Raw genomic sequence first — 16,890 nt, forward strand, 5'->3', positions numbered from 1 at the left:
CTCCCTCAGGGGTAAAATCTATGGAAATGGAGTGCAGAAGCCATGGAGATGTGCCTCCCTCCTGTAGGAGTCTGGGCTGCGCTGGGAGAAAGTTAGTACAGACAGAAGAATGCAAGGACGAAGATAAGGCCAGCAAAATAAGGCTGGCAAAAACACACAAGATAGCAGATAAGTGAGAAACACCTGTGGTCAGCAAAAGCACACAAGTCTGAGCAAAACAGGGTATGAGATAAGGGAGTTTTGGCAAGTCTTGGGCTTTACGTGCTAATTGCAATTAACCAATGCAAATGCTTGTAGAGGCGCATGAACAGCGCGTGTAGATGACCTGTAGCCTATTAGAAGATAGATGAGTGCGTGTACGGAACTTAGTAGAGTATAAATGTAACCAGAAAAGGAATAGAATATATTACAACAATAATAAAAAAAGATGGACGACCTGATCATCACATTGGTGTTGCGTCGTTTCTGTTCCCGCATGGAGAAATAAGGACCCCGGCTAATGGTGACCCCGACACCCTCCACAGTCTAGCCCCCAGCCAAGAAAAATAGCCCATAACAACCATAAGGGGACTTCAAATTTGTGTTGCTCAGAAGACATTTTGCATCCAAATAGAGTGTGCCACATGAAGCTGAGACAAGGAGGAGGATGAAGGTTCATTTTGTGGAAAAATACCAGGAAAAGCAGGCTGTGAGTCACTGGGCTTAGCCTCAAGAAATTGCAATGCAAATAATTTTACTCTGTAGAAATATTTGCCATGTTTGAATTTTATTTTTTGTTAGTCAAATTGAATAACCAGGTAATGGAACAAATCAAATCCTGTGTCCTGGAGACCATAAGAATCCAGGTCTACCCAGTTTGGTAGGACTTTAAATACAATACTGCATAATTCACAAGTGACCCAAACAAAATATTTCCCAGGAACTTTTGGCCATTCTATTTGCTTGATATTCACTGTAGTAGGTAGACACAGCCACCAGCTAATCACCTACATCATAGCTGCTCACTCACTCCCCGTGCATAGTGGGATGGGTGAGAGATTAAGAATAGCAAGAGAGAGAAAACTCATAGATTGAGATACAGACAGTTTAGTAAGTGAAAGAAAGGGGGGAAGTGATCCAGAGGCTCACCACCTCCTGCAAGCAGATTGATGTCCAGCCAGTCTCCAGGCAATGACTACCTTGGAAGATAACCCTCACTCCACCTTCTTCTTCTAGCCCAGTTTTATTGCTAATCATGACATTATCTCATATGGAATATCCCTTTGGAGAATTTGGGTCAGCTATCCCAGCTGACCAACCTCTTTTCCACTCAGCCTCTTCCATACACTGTGGGGGCAAGAGTGTGAAACAGAGAAAGCCTTGATGCTGTGCAAACACTGTTCACCAATACCCAAAACACTGGTGTGTTATCAACACTGGTTTAGCCACAAATCCAAACACAGCACCATACAGGCTGCTATGAAGAAAGTTAACTCCATCCCAGCTATACACATAACATTCACAAAGACATTTGAGCAGCTCTTGCATTAACTCCCCTGTTGGCTGCATTTGGGTTGGGCAGAATCCAGCTGAGCCTCCTGTCCAAGTCAAATGACCAAGGAACAGTGATCATTTACCACTGAATCATTCAGTTCTACTTCACTTTTTCATCCCACTCCTGTCCAAAGGAAGCTCAGGTCTTAGTTTCTATATATGTATTTTTCTCTAAACCACAAAAGCTCTGATGCCCATCAATGACCTCCACATAGGACATAGTTTCATGAAGGACCCTTGTTCACAGCAGGGTTACTCACCTCAGAGAATGCCACAGTATAGACATTTCAGTGGCAATATTGTGAGTCTTCTTCGTACAATTTTCCATCATGGAGCACTTTTATTTTCACTGTATGACTACAGCAACTTCTATTATTAAATATCTCTAACAGCATTTCTTCTGATCTCCTTGAACTTTCTCTACACAGCCCATACTCTCTGGCATAGGCACAGGTTCTCTGCTGAATGTAAATTATATGACTATGATGTTTGGGCAGGAAATTATTTTTCCCAACATCAGTTTTTGTCATTTAAGATCAAGACAAAGAGAAAGAAGTCTGTAAAATTCACACAACTAAATCTAGAAATCAGCATCTGTTTCCTTTTGATATTGATCTTAATAGAATTAGATTGATTCCTGCTGATTTTGAGCCCAAAGAAATGAAAATTCTTTTCACAGAAAGTTTTTTATTTCAGTTCAAGCCCAACGTTCATCAAAACCCTCTTTTTTGAAAAAAAAAAATATAAATAAAAGGAGGGGACTTGACAAATTTCCAGCAGAAAATAAAATGGAACATGACGCCTGTCCTTTCTCAGCAAGCTCTTGTGTTTAAACTCTCCGTTCCAGTTTTGCCCATGGTCTAGTTAAGGATATATGTGAGTTGCTCAATAGTCTGTCAACTGGAATGGGGCTCTGGAGGCTTTCAAATTCCTCTTGTGCATATGAGGAAATAATCAGTACCACACAGTAGAGTCATAGAGTTCAAAGTGCTTTAAACACATCCTCATCTCCTGCCACCCAGACCCTGGTCCAGATCCTACTTTACTGCCACAGTCAGACATAAAGTCAGTGGTTGAGGAAGAAAAAAATGAACCTGCTCCTAACAATAAACCAGCTTTTTTTCATCAAGCTTTAAAGTTTGGACATTGATAGATTTCCTGTAAGCCTAGCAAAATGTACAGAAATGATCACATTGCAGATATCTGGGCTGTTTTCAGTATGAGGTGGAAGCACTGTTGCTTCAGCAACTGTTTCAGACATCACTGTGTAATGTAGTCCTCTACTGCATAACTCAGCAGTGTTTTGGTAGAGATCATCTTTCTCTGAAATCAAAGTCTTTCTTGTCATGTCAGTCAGAAGTACATTGGACTTAAGCTAGTAACCCACAAACCCTTCCATACATGTTCAGCTATACCCATATAAGATGTCCTATTGTGAGAGACAGCAATTGTCTTTTCCCATTTATGCGCCTTTCCCTTCAGATTAGAGGTAATATGGTCACAAAACTGCACAGCCTGAAAAAAATCACAAGCCAGCCTGTGGATTGGTGTTTCCAGTCCTCAAAAACTATCACTTTCAGTGATAGTTATGGAGTGAAGCTGAGACCAGTGCTGGTATCAAGACACCAGGGAGGTTGTGGCTGCCCTGCTCAGCTTTGGTTTTCTCTGCCAGTGCTTCATGGATCTCCGTTAGATTACATTGGTACAGCTGGAGGTAGAAGATAGCTCCACGTTTCTTAGGATAAGCTCTTCACTTTTTTCCTGAGGACTTTCACCCGTTCTTGAAAATTATGTTTTATATCTAGTTCTCCAATATAAAGAGACTCTCCTGAAAGGCCACCTCATTTGGGAGGAAAAGGACAAAGAATCCACAGCCTCCTATTTCTAGAGGGCATATTTAAAGAGCTCTCTTCTGATCTCTGTAAAAATAGCAGACACCTCTTTAACTTCACTGAACTGGATTTCCTGCAGCATAGCACACCTCACAAGATAATTTGAATCAGAAAAATTACTTAGGCAGTGTTGTGCATGCTTCCTAGGAAATGCCAGTAGTTTCATTGACACAGCACTCCCATCCATCTCATCTGTGCCTCTGCATCAACCAAAAGGCCGTTGCAAAACACTTTTGTGTATAAGGAACTGGGGGAAAGCGCAGTAAGAATTGATTATACAGTAACTGTACTGATGAAGTTACAGAAAGTGAACTTCCCTATGACCCTGTGGTTTCACTACTGGAATAATGTGAAAAGAGTGAGCCAAAGCTGGCTACTAGCCGTGACATGACATCAACAGGGAAGTCAAAGGAAAAATTTGTTTAACGTGCTTTCATTTACTTCTTAGAATAGTGACGACATTACATTAACACCACCAAAAAGTGATTCACATATGTAACTGCCTCTTGGAGCTATCAGGATCTATATAAGCATTTTAGCTGTGGTCTTGGGAGACAGAAGCTCAAACCCTTGCTGGCGTAGCAAGGCTCCTTGGCAAGCTGGGCACTATGCAATACCTCCTACTTTGTGCTGCCATCCTCCTACCTGAGAGTCTTGCTTTTCCAGTACAATTTAAACCAGAATCATGGAGCAACACAGACTTAGAGAAAGTAAAGGTATGTTACCAGGGGGACCATGTAACTGTATTATGAATAACATGATCTTTGATTCAGCTTCTACATTTCTTTCCTATCTGTTTTTATTATCTTATCTTACATTACCACAACAGTTTTTGCAGAGGTGATATAAAACAATTTAAACTTGCTGATTAGCTTACACACCCTAAGTCTAACTTACAAAAGAGACCAAGTTCCAACTTCTAAATAAATGGGAGCATGTCATTTTTAAAACATCTCAAAAATTTTATGTAGACTACACAGGAAGGCTGTGGATTTGAACGCTCAGTAAATCGTGTTTACTTAAAAGGATTGCTTGTCTACAGTGTTTCGCTGCTATTGCAATTCTTTTTATATATGCTAATCTATATTACCAAAAGAACAACATTTGGTAAACTGAAATAGGAATTAAAAATACATCTAAAACTAGCCATGACTGAAGGATGATGAAACAATTCAATCAAATGTAAAATGCAATTACCAAAAGATCACAGATATATGTATTAATTTTTATTTTCCTTTTCTTCTTCCAGGCATATCTTGATAAATTCTATCCAGTTCCTACAAAAGAAAAAAGCCTAAGCTTAGAAGAGAGGATTAAAGAAATGCAGAAGTTTTTCCACCTGACTGTAACTGGGAAATTAAATGCAGAAACAGAAGAAATAATGAAACAGCCCAGATGTGGGGTCCCTGATATAGCAGAGTACAACACATTCCCTGGAAATCCAAGATGGAAAAAGACACATTTGACTTACAAGTTAGTGATGACTCAGGTTTTATGGGGAAAGGGGTTGTTTTGCATTTAACTATGTGGGTTTCCTTCACACCCTAAATGACCTTAATCTGTTTCCTTTTGCTGCCAGGATTGTCAGATACACAACTGATCTACCCCAAAAGAAAGTGGATGATGCAATTAGGAGGGCTTTTATGGTATGGAGTGATGTGACTCCACTGCAGTTCCAAAGAGTATTCAATAGACCTGCAGACATTGTGATTGCATTTGCACGTCGTGGTGAGAATACCTGTCATTTTTAAAATACAATGGTCCATATTTGACTCAAAGCATCTATTTTTATAGCTAGAGCTTTAAGAAAGAACAAAGAGTTTGGAATTATTCTGAAATCTGCATAGATTTTATCTTTTCTTTATCATACCACCAAATTTATATGTTATGATTCAGTTTTACTCCCATGAAACCATTAGAAAATCCTTTTATAGTTACAACTGTGAAATGGAGGGATAAATCAGCTCCAGAATGAAACACCTAAATTTAGATCTTCAAGGCTCTGTCTGCCTTGACAAATAGTGCAAACTAACGGGAACAGATCTCTAGAGCAAACCAGCTGGTTCTGGAGATCCAGACTCCACAGGCTGGATTCCAGCAGCTTCAGGCAGGTTTACTTTGGTCTAAATCTAGTCTGGTTCCCTGGACTAAACAGTCTTTGGCAGCTGGGGTGCATAAGGTTTGGCCATGCTGAGTATCTTCTGGTCGATTTTCTTCTAGCAAGAATCCCATTGGTGCACTCCAAGATTGCACCAAGGTGCAATGGTAAACACAGATGACCAGTCGAGTCACTTCAGAAGCTCACTTGTGATCCAGACTAATACATGAATGTAGCCATACCTTTAACTTGTGCCTATCACCTGAACTAACTCAACCTAGCCAAACTAAATGCCTACTTTAAGGTTAACTGACTTGTTCTCTAGATCCATTGACAATATTTACAAGATCTCCATTGAATATACGTGAAGATTAGACACCTGGCTTACAAGTAGATGACAGCATATAAACACCAAAATGTCCCAAGATCATGCTTCACTGATGGGAAGCATATTATATTGCCACAAAGAGTTGACTAATGTGCTAGTCAAAGTGAGAAAGGATCTTGCAAGCTGGAACGGTTTTTAATCCTTTGTCATACACCAGGACTATGTCTCTTCTGCCTGTGTTAGCCCTGCCCCAAGGTCCATCCACATGGTCTGGGGGAAAGGACACAGAATGGCATTTGAGTCCCCAAATACTCCTCTATCAAGTCAGAGGTTCACTAAGGGGTAGGGGGAAATTTCCAGAGCTGGTACAAATATACCATCCTGTCAGCTCTTGCACTCAAGTTGGGAAACAGTAACATTCCACATGCACTGTGACAGAAGTAGGTACCGTACCTCAAGGGTGGGAACAAATGAACTTAGCTCTTCAGGAACATGGTTATATATCCCAAACCATTGTCCTCCACTAAAATCGGTACAGGTGAAAATGTCTACAACTAATGTTGCCCAGCACTTTCCAACACTGAAAACATTCAAGTGCTTATAATGTTGTCAAGCATTAAGTATTAATTCTGAAATAATCCCTGACTGCTGCCTCAGAACCACATTCCTGACAAAGGCTTATAAAAAATGTTCAGCTTTTTCTGAAACAGCCTGAATTATCAAATACAGGTTTTGAACTCAAGTCATGAATTTGGCGAGTGTTTCCTAAGCCTTGCTGCTATTCTAGGATTTTTTTTTAAGGATTGGTAATGAACAAAACTATCAGAAACAAGCAACATGCTTTAATCTGCTGAATTTAAACATTACAGCCAATGCCATCTGATGATATTTATTTCTTTTCAAATGCAGAGCATGGTGATGGATATCCTTTTGATGGAAGAGGTAACACACTAGCTCATGCATTTGCACCTGGAGAAGGACTTGGTGGAGATGCTCATTTTGATGATGATGAAAGGTGGTCAGAGTTCAATAAAGGTAAAACCCACATGTCTGTATGAAGAGGAAAGGCAAATATTGTACATTTTAGAAGACAGCCATAGGAAATGCTTTCCATAACTCTTCGTGCTTCAGTGCCATTTCAGTAACAACATTTCTGTTCTTTTCAACTACTTTTCTAAGTACTTGTGCTTCATTATCATTAACAGCTACATAATGCCCATTGTATCCATATTTTAAAGCACTTTTCACAGGCTAAACAAGGACTATGACCATCTGTTTTCTACATAAATTACAAAAAGGTAAAATGACTTGCTTGTAGGAATAAGGTTGACTAAAAGCAGAGTTAGAAAGAGACTCAGGGTCTTTAGATGCGTATGCAAGGGATCAGTAATGTTTTTATTAAAATATTATAGTTCCATAAGAAAGTTCAGTAATAACTGATCAAAACACTGAGGTTTCATTCCAGGGGAATGAAAGTGATAAATTCTCCTGCTACTTCAATTATTTGTATGCTAAAAAGAAATGCCATACCTTTAACATACTTTTCTATGTTTCTGTGCTGCAGAAGTTAATTTGTTCCTTGTTGCTGCTCATGAATTTGGCCATTCTTTGGGACTCGGTCATTCAAATGTCCCTGAAGCTCTGATGTACCCTGTCTACTCATATGTGAACCCAGCAACCTTCAGACTTTCAGCAGATGATAAGCGAGGAATTTGGAAGTTATATGGTAAATTCATGATGAGATTTGATTTTCAAGATAAAACATACTGGGGTACAGGTTTCACTCTCTCCCTGATTGCAAGGGCCTTGTCACATTACCAAAAAGAAAGAAGGGGAACAAACTTGGGAAAAACACATTTCTATATATTCCATCCACTATAGTCCTTCTGTAGCATGTGTCCACTTCAACCAAGAGGTGACAGAGGAGCAGCAGTGGCCTGGTGTACTGTCTTCCTGCACACCTACATATGGCCGAACAAATTCTGAGGACCTTGTTCTGCAAATGAACTGTTTCAGTGAGTGGGGCTACTGGCAGGGAAATGAGAGACTGTGCCACTTACCAATGGGACAGTTCAGTGAAGGCAGAAACTACTCAGCAGTAAGAGTGGAGCATAATCAGAATTGACTCCACAGGGTAAACTTTGCCAGGTTTGCTTTTCTTTAGGCACCACCTTCCTCAGGGCATGCTAGAGAAACACTAAGAATAAAACGTAGTTGTCTGCATTGTCCATTTCCAGTACACAAAACAGTCTCTATGTTTTGTCCTTCTTTCCTACAGGGAGAAAATCATCAAACTCTTGAAGAAAGTGCTTCAAAAAAACCAAAGAATTCACATCCGATTGTTCTGGTGTTCCAAAACAATTTTAATTCTGTAGCTAATTAAAGTGGTAAACTCCTGGACTGCACTTTCTCTCCCTGAATTTTTACACTGATTTATTTGCACTTTATATAATTTCACTTAACAATTAAAAAACCCCCAAACTTGTATACTCTGTTGTCTAATGTTTGGCTTTTCTTCTGGCATTTCACTGGGGGATTAAATAACTCCTGCATCTGTGATAGACAGACAGACAAATATCTTTCTGAACAGAGGTATAGGTACCTAAAGAGCCTGTGCGCATTTACTGCTGGAGTTACAAACCCCGTTTCTGGATTTCTTTCTGTTCCCATACATGTCCTGGCCCTTCCCAGTACCTACTGCTACTTCCTCAGAATCACAGTGTGCTTCTCATGCACCTCACACCTAGAGGAGAAGGTCTCCACAGTGCTTCCTTCAGCATGGGATGGGATGCTTTCCCAAAGGGAACAGCTTTTCAACTTTGTGTCCTCCTTTGCTTGCCAGAGAAGCAGATTTGGGAAGTAGTGGAGTAGGATTCCCATTGCCCACTGTGTTATTCAAACATCTCTCAGGTATTTTGAAATTTAAAAACAAAACAAAACAAAGCAGGAATTCTTCCTTCCTTTGAAAGACTAATCCCACATTGTCAGAAAACAAAACCAAGCACAGGCAGGCATAACCCTGGAAACACTAGGATGACCTCCTGGTTGCTGGAGCTGGCCAGTTGTCCTGGGGGTCTGAGCTACTCTCTCCTGCAGGGTGGGATGCCTGTCTTCCTGCCATAACCGAAGAGGTGAAATGACATGGGAAAATGCATCCATGATTTTCAGTCCCAGGAGAAAATGGCTATGACTTTCTGACTCCCTGAGCAAAGAAGCATCACCTGAGAAACTTCAAAGCCTCCACTGGGCTCGGTCCTTGGAGCAGTTGAGAAGGATGTGATGAGAATAGCTTACTGTGAACACAGGCACTTGCCTACAAACACTGGAGATTTTTTGCATATTTAGCAGGATAAACTCTTATGGGACCAGTTGTTTCTCCATTAGGAGGTTTTTATGTTCCCTGATGGGGAGAGAAGACTTCTTCTCTCTCAACACATTTGCCCAATGTGCACAAAGGTCTAGTCTCTCTAAAGCTTCACAGCATTTCCCAGCCTTTATCCAAAAGCCTCTTCCAGTTCAAGAGTTGCTGCCTGGTGATGCAAGGGCTCTGAATCCACATACAACTAGGAAAAAGTTTTGCTCAGCCCCACATTTAGTGCAGGATACCTGAGAGAAGGAAGTCTGCTAATGGGCAATGTGGGACACAAGAAAGTGGTGGCATCTTTTGCAATTCAAAGGCCAGGTGGAAAGGAAAGGCAATTCTAATCTACCTATACTTGGAAGACTCATGTCCTGCTCTCTCAGCCACCAAACATAAACATTTCCTAGGGTAGCATCTAAACATTAACACACTTCCCAAGATAGGCCTAATTCCCAGTCACATTTCTGGGTACCAACTGACCTCTGGGGTTTGCTCCTCTTGACTCCCTGGAGCTGGAAGGGATGTGAAACAAGTTGTAAGGAATGAAGGTCAATTCCTCTCTGTCACATCCAGAAACTACCTTTTCTTGATTTCCTTCTGACCTTTTCTAATCACTCCCTTCCTAGCTCACACTTTACCTTCAAGGTACTGCATCAGAAGAAGGATCTTCACTATCCATGGGATCCCCATTGCTCTGTGATTGCCTTGGAAGTGCCTCCAGCAATGGCAAGGGAGCAATCCTACAGCCACCTCCACCATAAGGAGAGGGAACAACCAGCTGAAGAGGGGAGGAGAGAGAATTAGAGCTCCAGACCCACCAGATGGACAGCAGTTTATTCCATAAAGAATTCCTCTCAGTCCAGTCCATCTAACCTAATAATATCTGCTACAAGAAGCAGCACCAGATGGTAGGATGGCTGAAATAAGTCACTGGCAGACATACAGCGTGTCGAGGATACGTAAGGATAGAGTAGGAAGCATGGTTCCTTCAAGTGCTTACCCCTCAGAGAAGTTTCTCATCTCTGGTAAGACAGAAGTTTGAAAACAGTCTTACCAGTTACTAGCCATTTCCTCCACATGAAGCTCAAAGATGAAGTAGCTAGTGCTAAGTGAAGTAGCTAGCGCTAGTACCTGTCCAGAGGTGTCTTGGGGCATGAGAAAAACAGGAAGTCCTAGAACAGAGGGTCAGATCCTAGACTGCATTAAAGACTACGAAGAATGGGACTAGTGAGCTCCACAGCCTCTGTGGATGCTCAACCAACTTGCATCAACCTGGGGGGTCCTGGAAAGATGCAATGTTGACAGAAAGTACCCTGTTCTCTTGGCCAAAGTCCTGCCAGGGAACATAGCACAAAACAGAAACACACCATACTCTTTATTGAATTCAAGTCACTCACTGGTGCTTCTTAAAGAGAAAACAGACATGGAAGACAGACATCATCAGAGGAAACACTGCAGAAACAACCATTCCTAAGGTCACATGGGACAATCAATGCACCATGCTGGAGGAGGCACTGTACTGACAAATGAGGAAGGCATGAGAACAAATACTTGACTGAAAGTTTCTCAGTGTACAATTAATTTCTGTATGAACTGAGAAGAATGGGATAAGACTCCAGATATGTATTCCTAGGAAGACTGTCCTGACAATGGGACACATCTGGGAGACAGCTTCCGGCAAGCACATTGAGTTGACTGGCCTGCAGCAGGGCCAGCACAAGGTGGGAGTGAGGCACCCTTTGTGTCTTGAAGAAGGTATCTCTGAGAGGCAGCAGCGCTCATCTAGCATCTCCACAGCATGTGAAATAAAGTAGGAGCCAGGATTTTTGTCCTCAGAGAGGGCAAAGGTACCACTGTTGAGCTGTCAGTAGCATCTTACCTCTTGCTGTGCTCCTGCTGCACTGCCACTCGCATACAGGACCTCTCCTTTGGGGAAAAAGGCTGCCTCTGGCACACCTCACCCTGTTTACTAGATGTGGACTATGCAGTATCTGCCTCCATCTAGTGGTACAGCTAGGCAAACTGCACTGTCTTTACATCCTGTTGTAAAGTGCATTTTACCCGTTCACAAGCCCACAGCAGTGACTATTATATATCCTACCGTTAGGGGAAATCAGGGACAAGTGCAAATTTAGCAAGGGTGCTGCTGCCTCTCCCTTCTTCTTCACTTTATTCTACTGCATTCTGTGTAAGTTTTTACATGGTTTAGCTAGTACGTATCTGGGGACATCTAGCGCATTATATCAATTAAACAGCATCTGCTCCTCCTCTTCCATACAGAAGAAGAAATGGGTAATCACATAGTCTTTTGTTTTGGTAGAGCTTTGAATTTCTGTTTGCTTGTACTACTGTTCTTTTAAGTAAAAATGTATTTAAATGCAGCTTTGCTGGTCCAGATAGTACAAAGAACAGCAAATGAACTCTCAAATGTGTTAACATTTCTGATGAGTCCTTCACCCATCCACGTGTAGAGGATAAGCTTTACTCTTGTTTTAAAAAAGTCATGGTTACTATCCTAGAGAAGCTATTATTGGGATTTACCCAGTCATTCAGGTATCCTGAGCCTACTCCATCAAACATCGAGTGATATTCTGAGAGGGCAAAATCGATATATGCGTGATAGAAATGTGCACAAGAGGTGCACAGGACCTGTAGGAAAATATTAGTTTTAATTCACACTACACTATTGATTCTACTTCAGCTGCTGTCTAAGAAAAGTTTAAGACAAAATATACATTTGGATAATTTTAATTATACCATTCATTAACTTTTCTTTCTTTTAAGAAGTGCTTTTAAATATAATTGTCTTATATAAATTTATCTCTTCATATAGATGTATGTGGAGATTAGATTTGATTAGTATAAATTGAAACAGAATCACAGGTTAGTTATTTTATTCATCTGAATAAAAGCCCAATGTTATGCTCTAGCTTTTTTTCATTATCTAGATTTAAAATATTTATTATTTCATAAGGTTTTGAAACAATTTATATCTGAAGACATTAAAAAAAATGATGAAGCTTGCTGTTTCCTGAGCCATCAGAAATACTGCAGGAAGAGTCCTCGTCTCTTCTCATCTGCCTTTGCCAAATACAGCAGAAACAGCATTTTACTCAAAGCACTAGCAATTTCTACAGTTTAAATACATACCATTTTGAGGTGAGCAGGGGAGATTTACCAATCCCCCTTTTCTAGTTTTAAGCCACTGCTTTTTGCTTTCACGTTAATCTCTTTACATAACATCCCTCTTTCTTTTTAAATATTTTTTAATTACTGTGTCTGCATTGTGTCCTCTTCTCATTGATGATTGTAACAGTGTTTGGTTATGTTGGGGTAATGCACATTCAAACACGACCTCAGTCCTTTCTTTCAGTCTACCATTTCCCCTACCCAATGAGGGAGAACCATCTTTAATCCAGAGCTTCTCTGTGAAATGTCCTTGGGATTAGTTTCTTCTGGAATCCTGGAAATGGAAACATTTAATTATATAAAGAAAGCCAGGTTATACTTGGCATAAAGACACTTTCATTTATCTTTTAATTTATTCATTTCACCAATGAACAGCCTTCCAAAAAGAGAAACAATAGTAAAAAATTATAAAGACAGGAATGAAGTGAGATGGCTAATTTGACGTTTCGAGGATGGACAAAAGTACTAGATAAAACATCTAAAGGTAAGAAATATCTATTTCAAGTACTCAGCTACAGGAAAATGGTCCTCCAACACATGAAGTGGCAGTAAGCCCAGCTCTAAAGTTTATATAGCAGCCTCTAATTCTTCATTTTCTGTATCTCCATGTCTGAGATGAAAGAAATAAACAATAGAGGTCATCCTCCCAGAGCTCTGTTGTTTTGCAGTGAGGTATTTCTGCACACAGTGTTAAAGGTGACATTCAGTGGAGCTTGTCTGATTTCACCACATGAGAATCCACTCCTGATGCTGTAATATTCGCAACCCTTTGCTTCCAAAAGGACCATCATTCCCGAAGAAATTCCTTTTATTTTATAATCTGAGTACTTAAAGTTTAGGTGGTTCAACTACTGTCTGGACAAATTCATGGTGAAAAAAAAAATCATTAGAAGATTTGTCATGAGTTCCTACCTCCTGGACTTCCTGACCTACAAATTACTAAAAGCTAATAAGTTTTTCTTGGGAATTACTACTGTATGCTTGTCTTATTATTATATTCTTGTCTAGGTGGTCCTTATGGTGAACCAAACACTGAGTTACACAGCTATACTTTTTGGATCCAGTATAGTCATCCTTATGTTTGAGGTTTTTTTTTTTTCCTTTCTACCAATTATATCCTTAAATCAAACTCACTTTTTCAAGCTTTGCAACCTGCTCAAGTGCTCTCTCTTGCACTTTTTTTACAAGGTTATTTTGCCAACCTTACCTTCATTCGGCTATTTAATAACTGTCTATATCACTGCTTTCTGAATATTTCTCCGTTCTCTTTCTCATTTATATACAGTTCCATCCAGGGCTCTTTTTCCTTCTCAGATGAATAATAAAAATATATATTTGCCTTTACTGGCTGCACTTTCTAAGAGAAACAAGGGTACTGCCCTTGGCAGCCTGTCGCCTGTGATGCATTCAGATCCAGGGAAAACCCTGCCATCAGGCAGCTGAGCTCCCACTCCAGCTCTGTGCAGGAACTGGGCCTCGCACAAAGGCTCCCGTTGTTTCAGCTTTTAATTCTATAATGGGGCTTAATTGCTACATACTCTAGATGAGAGCCAGCAATACCTGGTATTAACAGGGGAATAAGATCTCTGGTGAATAAATTTAATGACATCAGCAGCAATTCCAGCCTTAGCAATGCATAATAAAGCTGCCACATGTAAAAAGCTCACAGATATGTGATGGGAAAGAGCTGATGAGCTGCAAAAGTATGAAGTATGGCCTGTCACAGTACCATTCTCTTGACTTTTCCTTGATAGTGTTAACTGGAAATTTCATCTAATTTGAAGATGCTTTTTTTTTCTGTTTTTATAAAATTACATCTTCAACAAAACCCGCCTCAAACAGGATATTCTTAATGGTCTAATTATGTTTTCAGTTTCAGCAATGTCAATCTGAAGTATCTGTATTGACGTCAATGGAATTATTTGGGATTTATCTATAAGAGTAAAAATGTTAGCAAAGGACTAGAGAAAATATTATCTGTTTTGATTATTGTTACAGCAGGAGCCACCACAAGCCAGAGAACTACAGATAATCACTCTTGGAAAACACTGAGGAAAATTATTTGGGGGTGGAAATTGTTAACTGTTTTCTGTCAGCCCTAAAAATAAAGTTCACAGGCAATAAAACAAGAAGCGTAGAGAAAAGCAGCAGGCTGCTCAGGGATATACGAAAACGTGGAAGCCCATCCACATCAGAACACCAGAAAACACTAGAGGTCTTCAGCTTGGCCACATGAAGGGATCTGACAGAGCTGATATACTGAGTATAATGAGATATGCATTATTTCCTGTAACTCAAAAAGTAAAGTACTCCCAGTTAAAAGTTATGGGAGATTTTAAGCTAGGAAGGATGTACTTTTTTTTTATGCAGCAAATAACTCAGTTGTGGAATTCACTAACATACGATATTGACTGACAGCAGAGACCCAAATTCATAAATGGAGCTTGGAAGGTTTAGATATATTTATGTAGCCTAACAGCTATTAAACACAAGGGTGTGGTGGCAAATTGTGGCTCACTATCTTGCTGAATACCAAAGGATCAATCTAAATTTACTCAGTTTTGCTAACATTGCAAATCTAGCTGTAGACAAAAGGAAACACCTTGTCTGCAAAGCCAGGAATTATTAACTTAGCAGTTTAATCAAAGAATCACTATTATTCCAGATGTAATTAGTATAGGAAAAAAAAAAGGGGGGGGGGGGAAGAAAGAAAGAAAATAATACTATTGCAGAAAAAGTCTCAATAATGATATAGCTGAAATAGTACACATCCCACTATTTACCCTTTCTCTGCTGTTGTGCTCACTCTTCCCCAGCACCACTGCATCCTACAGTTCTGAACATCAGTCTGAGGAGAGCATTACAGTGAGTCACCAGTGTTCCCAGTCCTTCCCAGGAGCTGATGATGTGGCTGATGGTTTCTCTCCCTTCACTCTAGAGCTCACCTTTTGTTGTACTAAACTAAACAAATTCTATTTTTAATAAATGTTTCAGTTTTCTACTCAACTGCTGAGTCCTCTCCCATTCATCAACACTCTTTTTAACTTGTAGGCCCTGGAAATGGATATATTCCAGCAGTCATTTATAATGTCAAATGTAAGGCTGAAAAAAACAGAAAACCCGTATCAAATCCTCCTGCTCCTTTCTCAGACATATATTTACATAAGGATTGCATTAAAGATTTTAGTTACTGCCTCACACTGGAGGATCATGTGCAATTAGTTATCTACCAAGACTTATAAGTTCTTTTCAGAATCACTGTCCCACCATCTAGCAACACCATCCTACCCAAGAGGCCATGTCAGGGTGAAAGGGATCTGTGGTACTACTATGGGCTTTCTCTAGATGGAGCTTTGCACTCAAAGCAGAGATATCTAGGAGCAAAGTAAGGTGGTGCCGAAAAAAGTTAGTATTCAACACCAATCTACCCAGTTCGAGCATGAATTACAGAACACAGTATATTGCCAGAGCATGTGCCCACTCCACTAATTGCTGTTTGTTCAAAAATTCTGAAGATTAATTGAAGTCTCTAATGTTAAATATCTTTTATTTTCAATTACAGGACAGTGTCATGGTAGCATTCTCAATTACATACTACTCACAAATAATTCACTCAGAGTTCAACCATTACTCTGAAATCAATGGTTCCCCAATAAAGAAACAATTTATTCTTTATGAAAATGTGCTTTGCAAAAGATCAAACACAATGTTCTTGTCATTTGTGATTGGATGTGGGATTGGGAAGAACCTGAATCAGGACTGCCCCATCTTCCCTTGAAGGGAATCAGCCAAATGACACAAAAATTTTGAAATCACTAGAGACAGGCTTTAACACAAAAATAATAAATTAGAATAAATAAAGGCTGCATTTAAAGAATGCGACCAAGGATGGATGCATTCTTTCTCTGCTTGTACTTTTAGGAGCAGTTAATCTCATCCTAATGCAGAGGTCCAGCAGAAATCAAAACACAATATCCTAAAAATGTCCATTTCTCTCCATTGGCTAGGAAGACAATTCTCTTTGACTTGACCTCAGATGTAGATCTCTTCAGTGCTTGCTGATGTCTAGAAATAGTTGAAATGAATTCCACCCTTCCAGTCTGGCCTAGTTTCAGCTGGGATAAAGTTAATTTTCTTCATAGTAGCTGGTATAGTGCTGTATTTTGGATTTAGGATGAGAATATTGTTGATGACACACTGATGTTTTAGTTGTTGCTAGGCAGTGTTTACAGTAAGTCAAGGCCTTTTCTGCTTCTCACTCCACCCCACCAGCGAGGAGGCTGCAGGTGTACAAGAAGTTGGGAGGGGACATAGCTGGGACAGCTGACCCCAACTGACCAAAGGGACAGCCCACACCATATGACGTCATGCTCAGCAACAAAAACTGGGGGGTGAAGAAGGAAGGGGGGGACATTCAGAGTGATGGCATTTATCTTCCCAAGTAACCATTAACACGTGATGGAGCCCTGCTTTCTTGGGGATGGCTGAA

At 40.2% G+C, this 16,890-nt stretch overlaps 1 protein-coding gene across 1 annotated transcript; it reads left to right on the forward strand.

The window, feature by feature from the left end:
• Nucleotides 1-515: 515 nt before the first annotated feature.
• On the forward strand, nucleotides 516-8,338 carry MMP7 (matrix metallopeptidase 7). The gene is made up of 6 exons (XM_074816186.1): nucleotides 516-4,141; nucleotides 4,675-4,898; nucleotides 5,005-5,153; nucleotides 6,761-6,886; nucleotides 7,416-7,577; nucleotides 8,130-8,338. The coding sequence occupies exons 1-6, from the start codon at nucleotides 4,034-4,036 to the stop codon at nucleotides 8,150-8,152; spliced, it is 792 nt and encodes a 263-aa protein (XP_074672287.1). The 5' UTR covers nucleotides 516-4,033; the 3' UTR covers nucleotides 8,153-8,338.
• Nucleotides 8,339-16,890: the final 8,552 nt, after the last annotated feature.

Source organism: Strix aluco, chromosome 2 (genome assembly GCF_031877795.1).
Source record: "Strix aluco isolate bStrAlu1 chromosome 2, bStrAlu1.hap1, whole genome shotgun sequence".
Lineage (NCBI taxonomy): Eukaryota > Metazoa > Chordata > Aves > Strigiformes > Strigidae > Strix > Strix aluco.

Bases quoted from the DNA above. Each gene is read 5' to 3' on its own strand.
- MMP7 (XM_074816186.1), top strand. From the start codon at position 4,034: ATGCAATACCTCCTACTTTGTGCTGCCATCCTCCTACCTGAGAGTCTT. The intron at 4,142-4,674 runs GTATGTTACCAG...TTCTTCTTCCAG, and splicing joins CAGACTTAGAGAAAGTAAAG to GCATATCTTGATAAATTCTA. The intron at 6,887-7,415 runs GTAAAACCCACA...TCTGTGCTGCAG, and splicing joins GTGGTCAGAGTTCAATAAAG to AAGTTAATTTGTTCCTTGTT.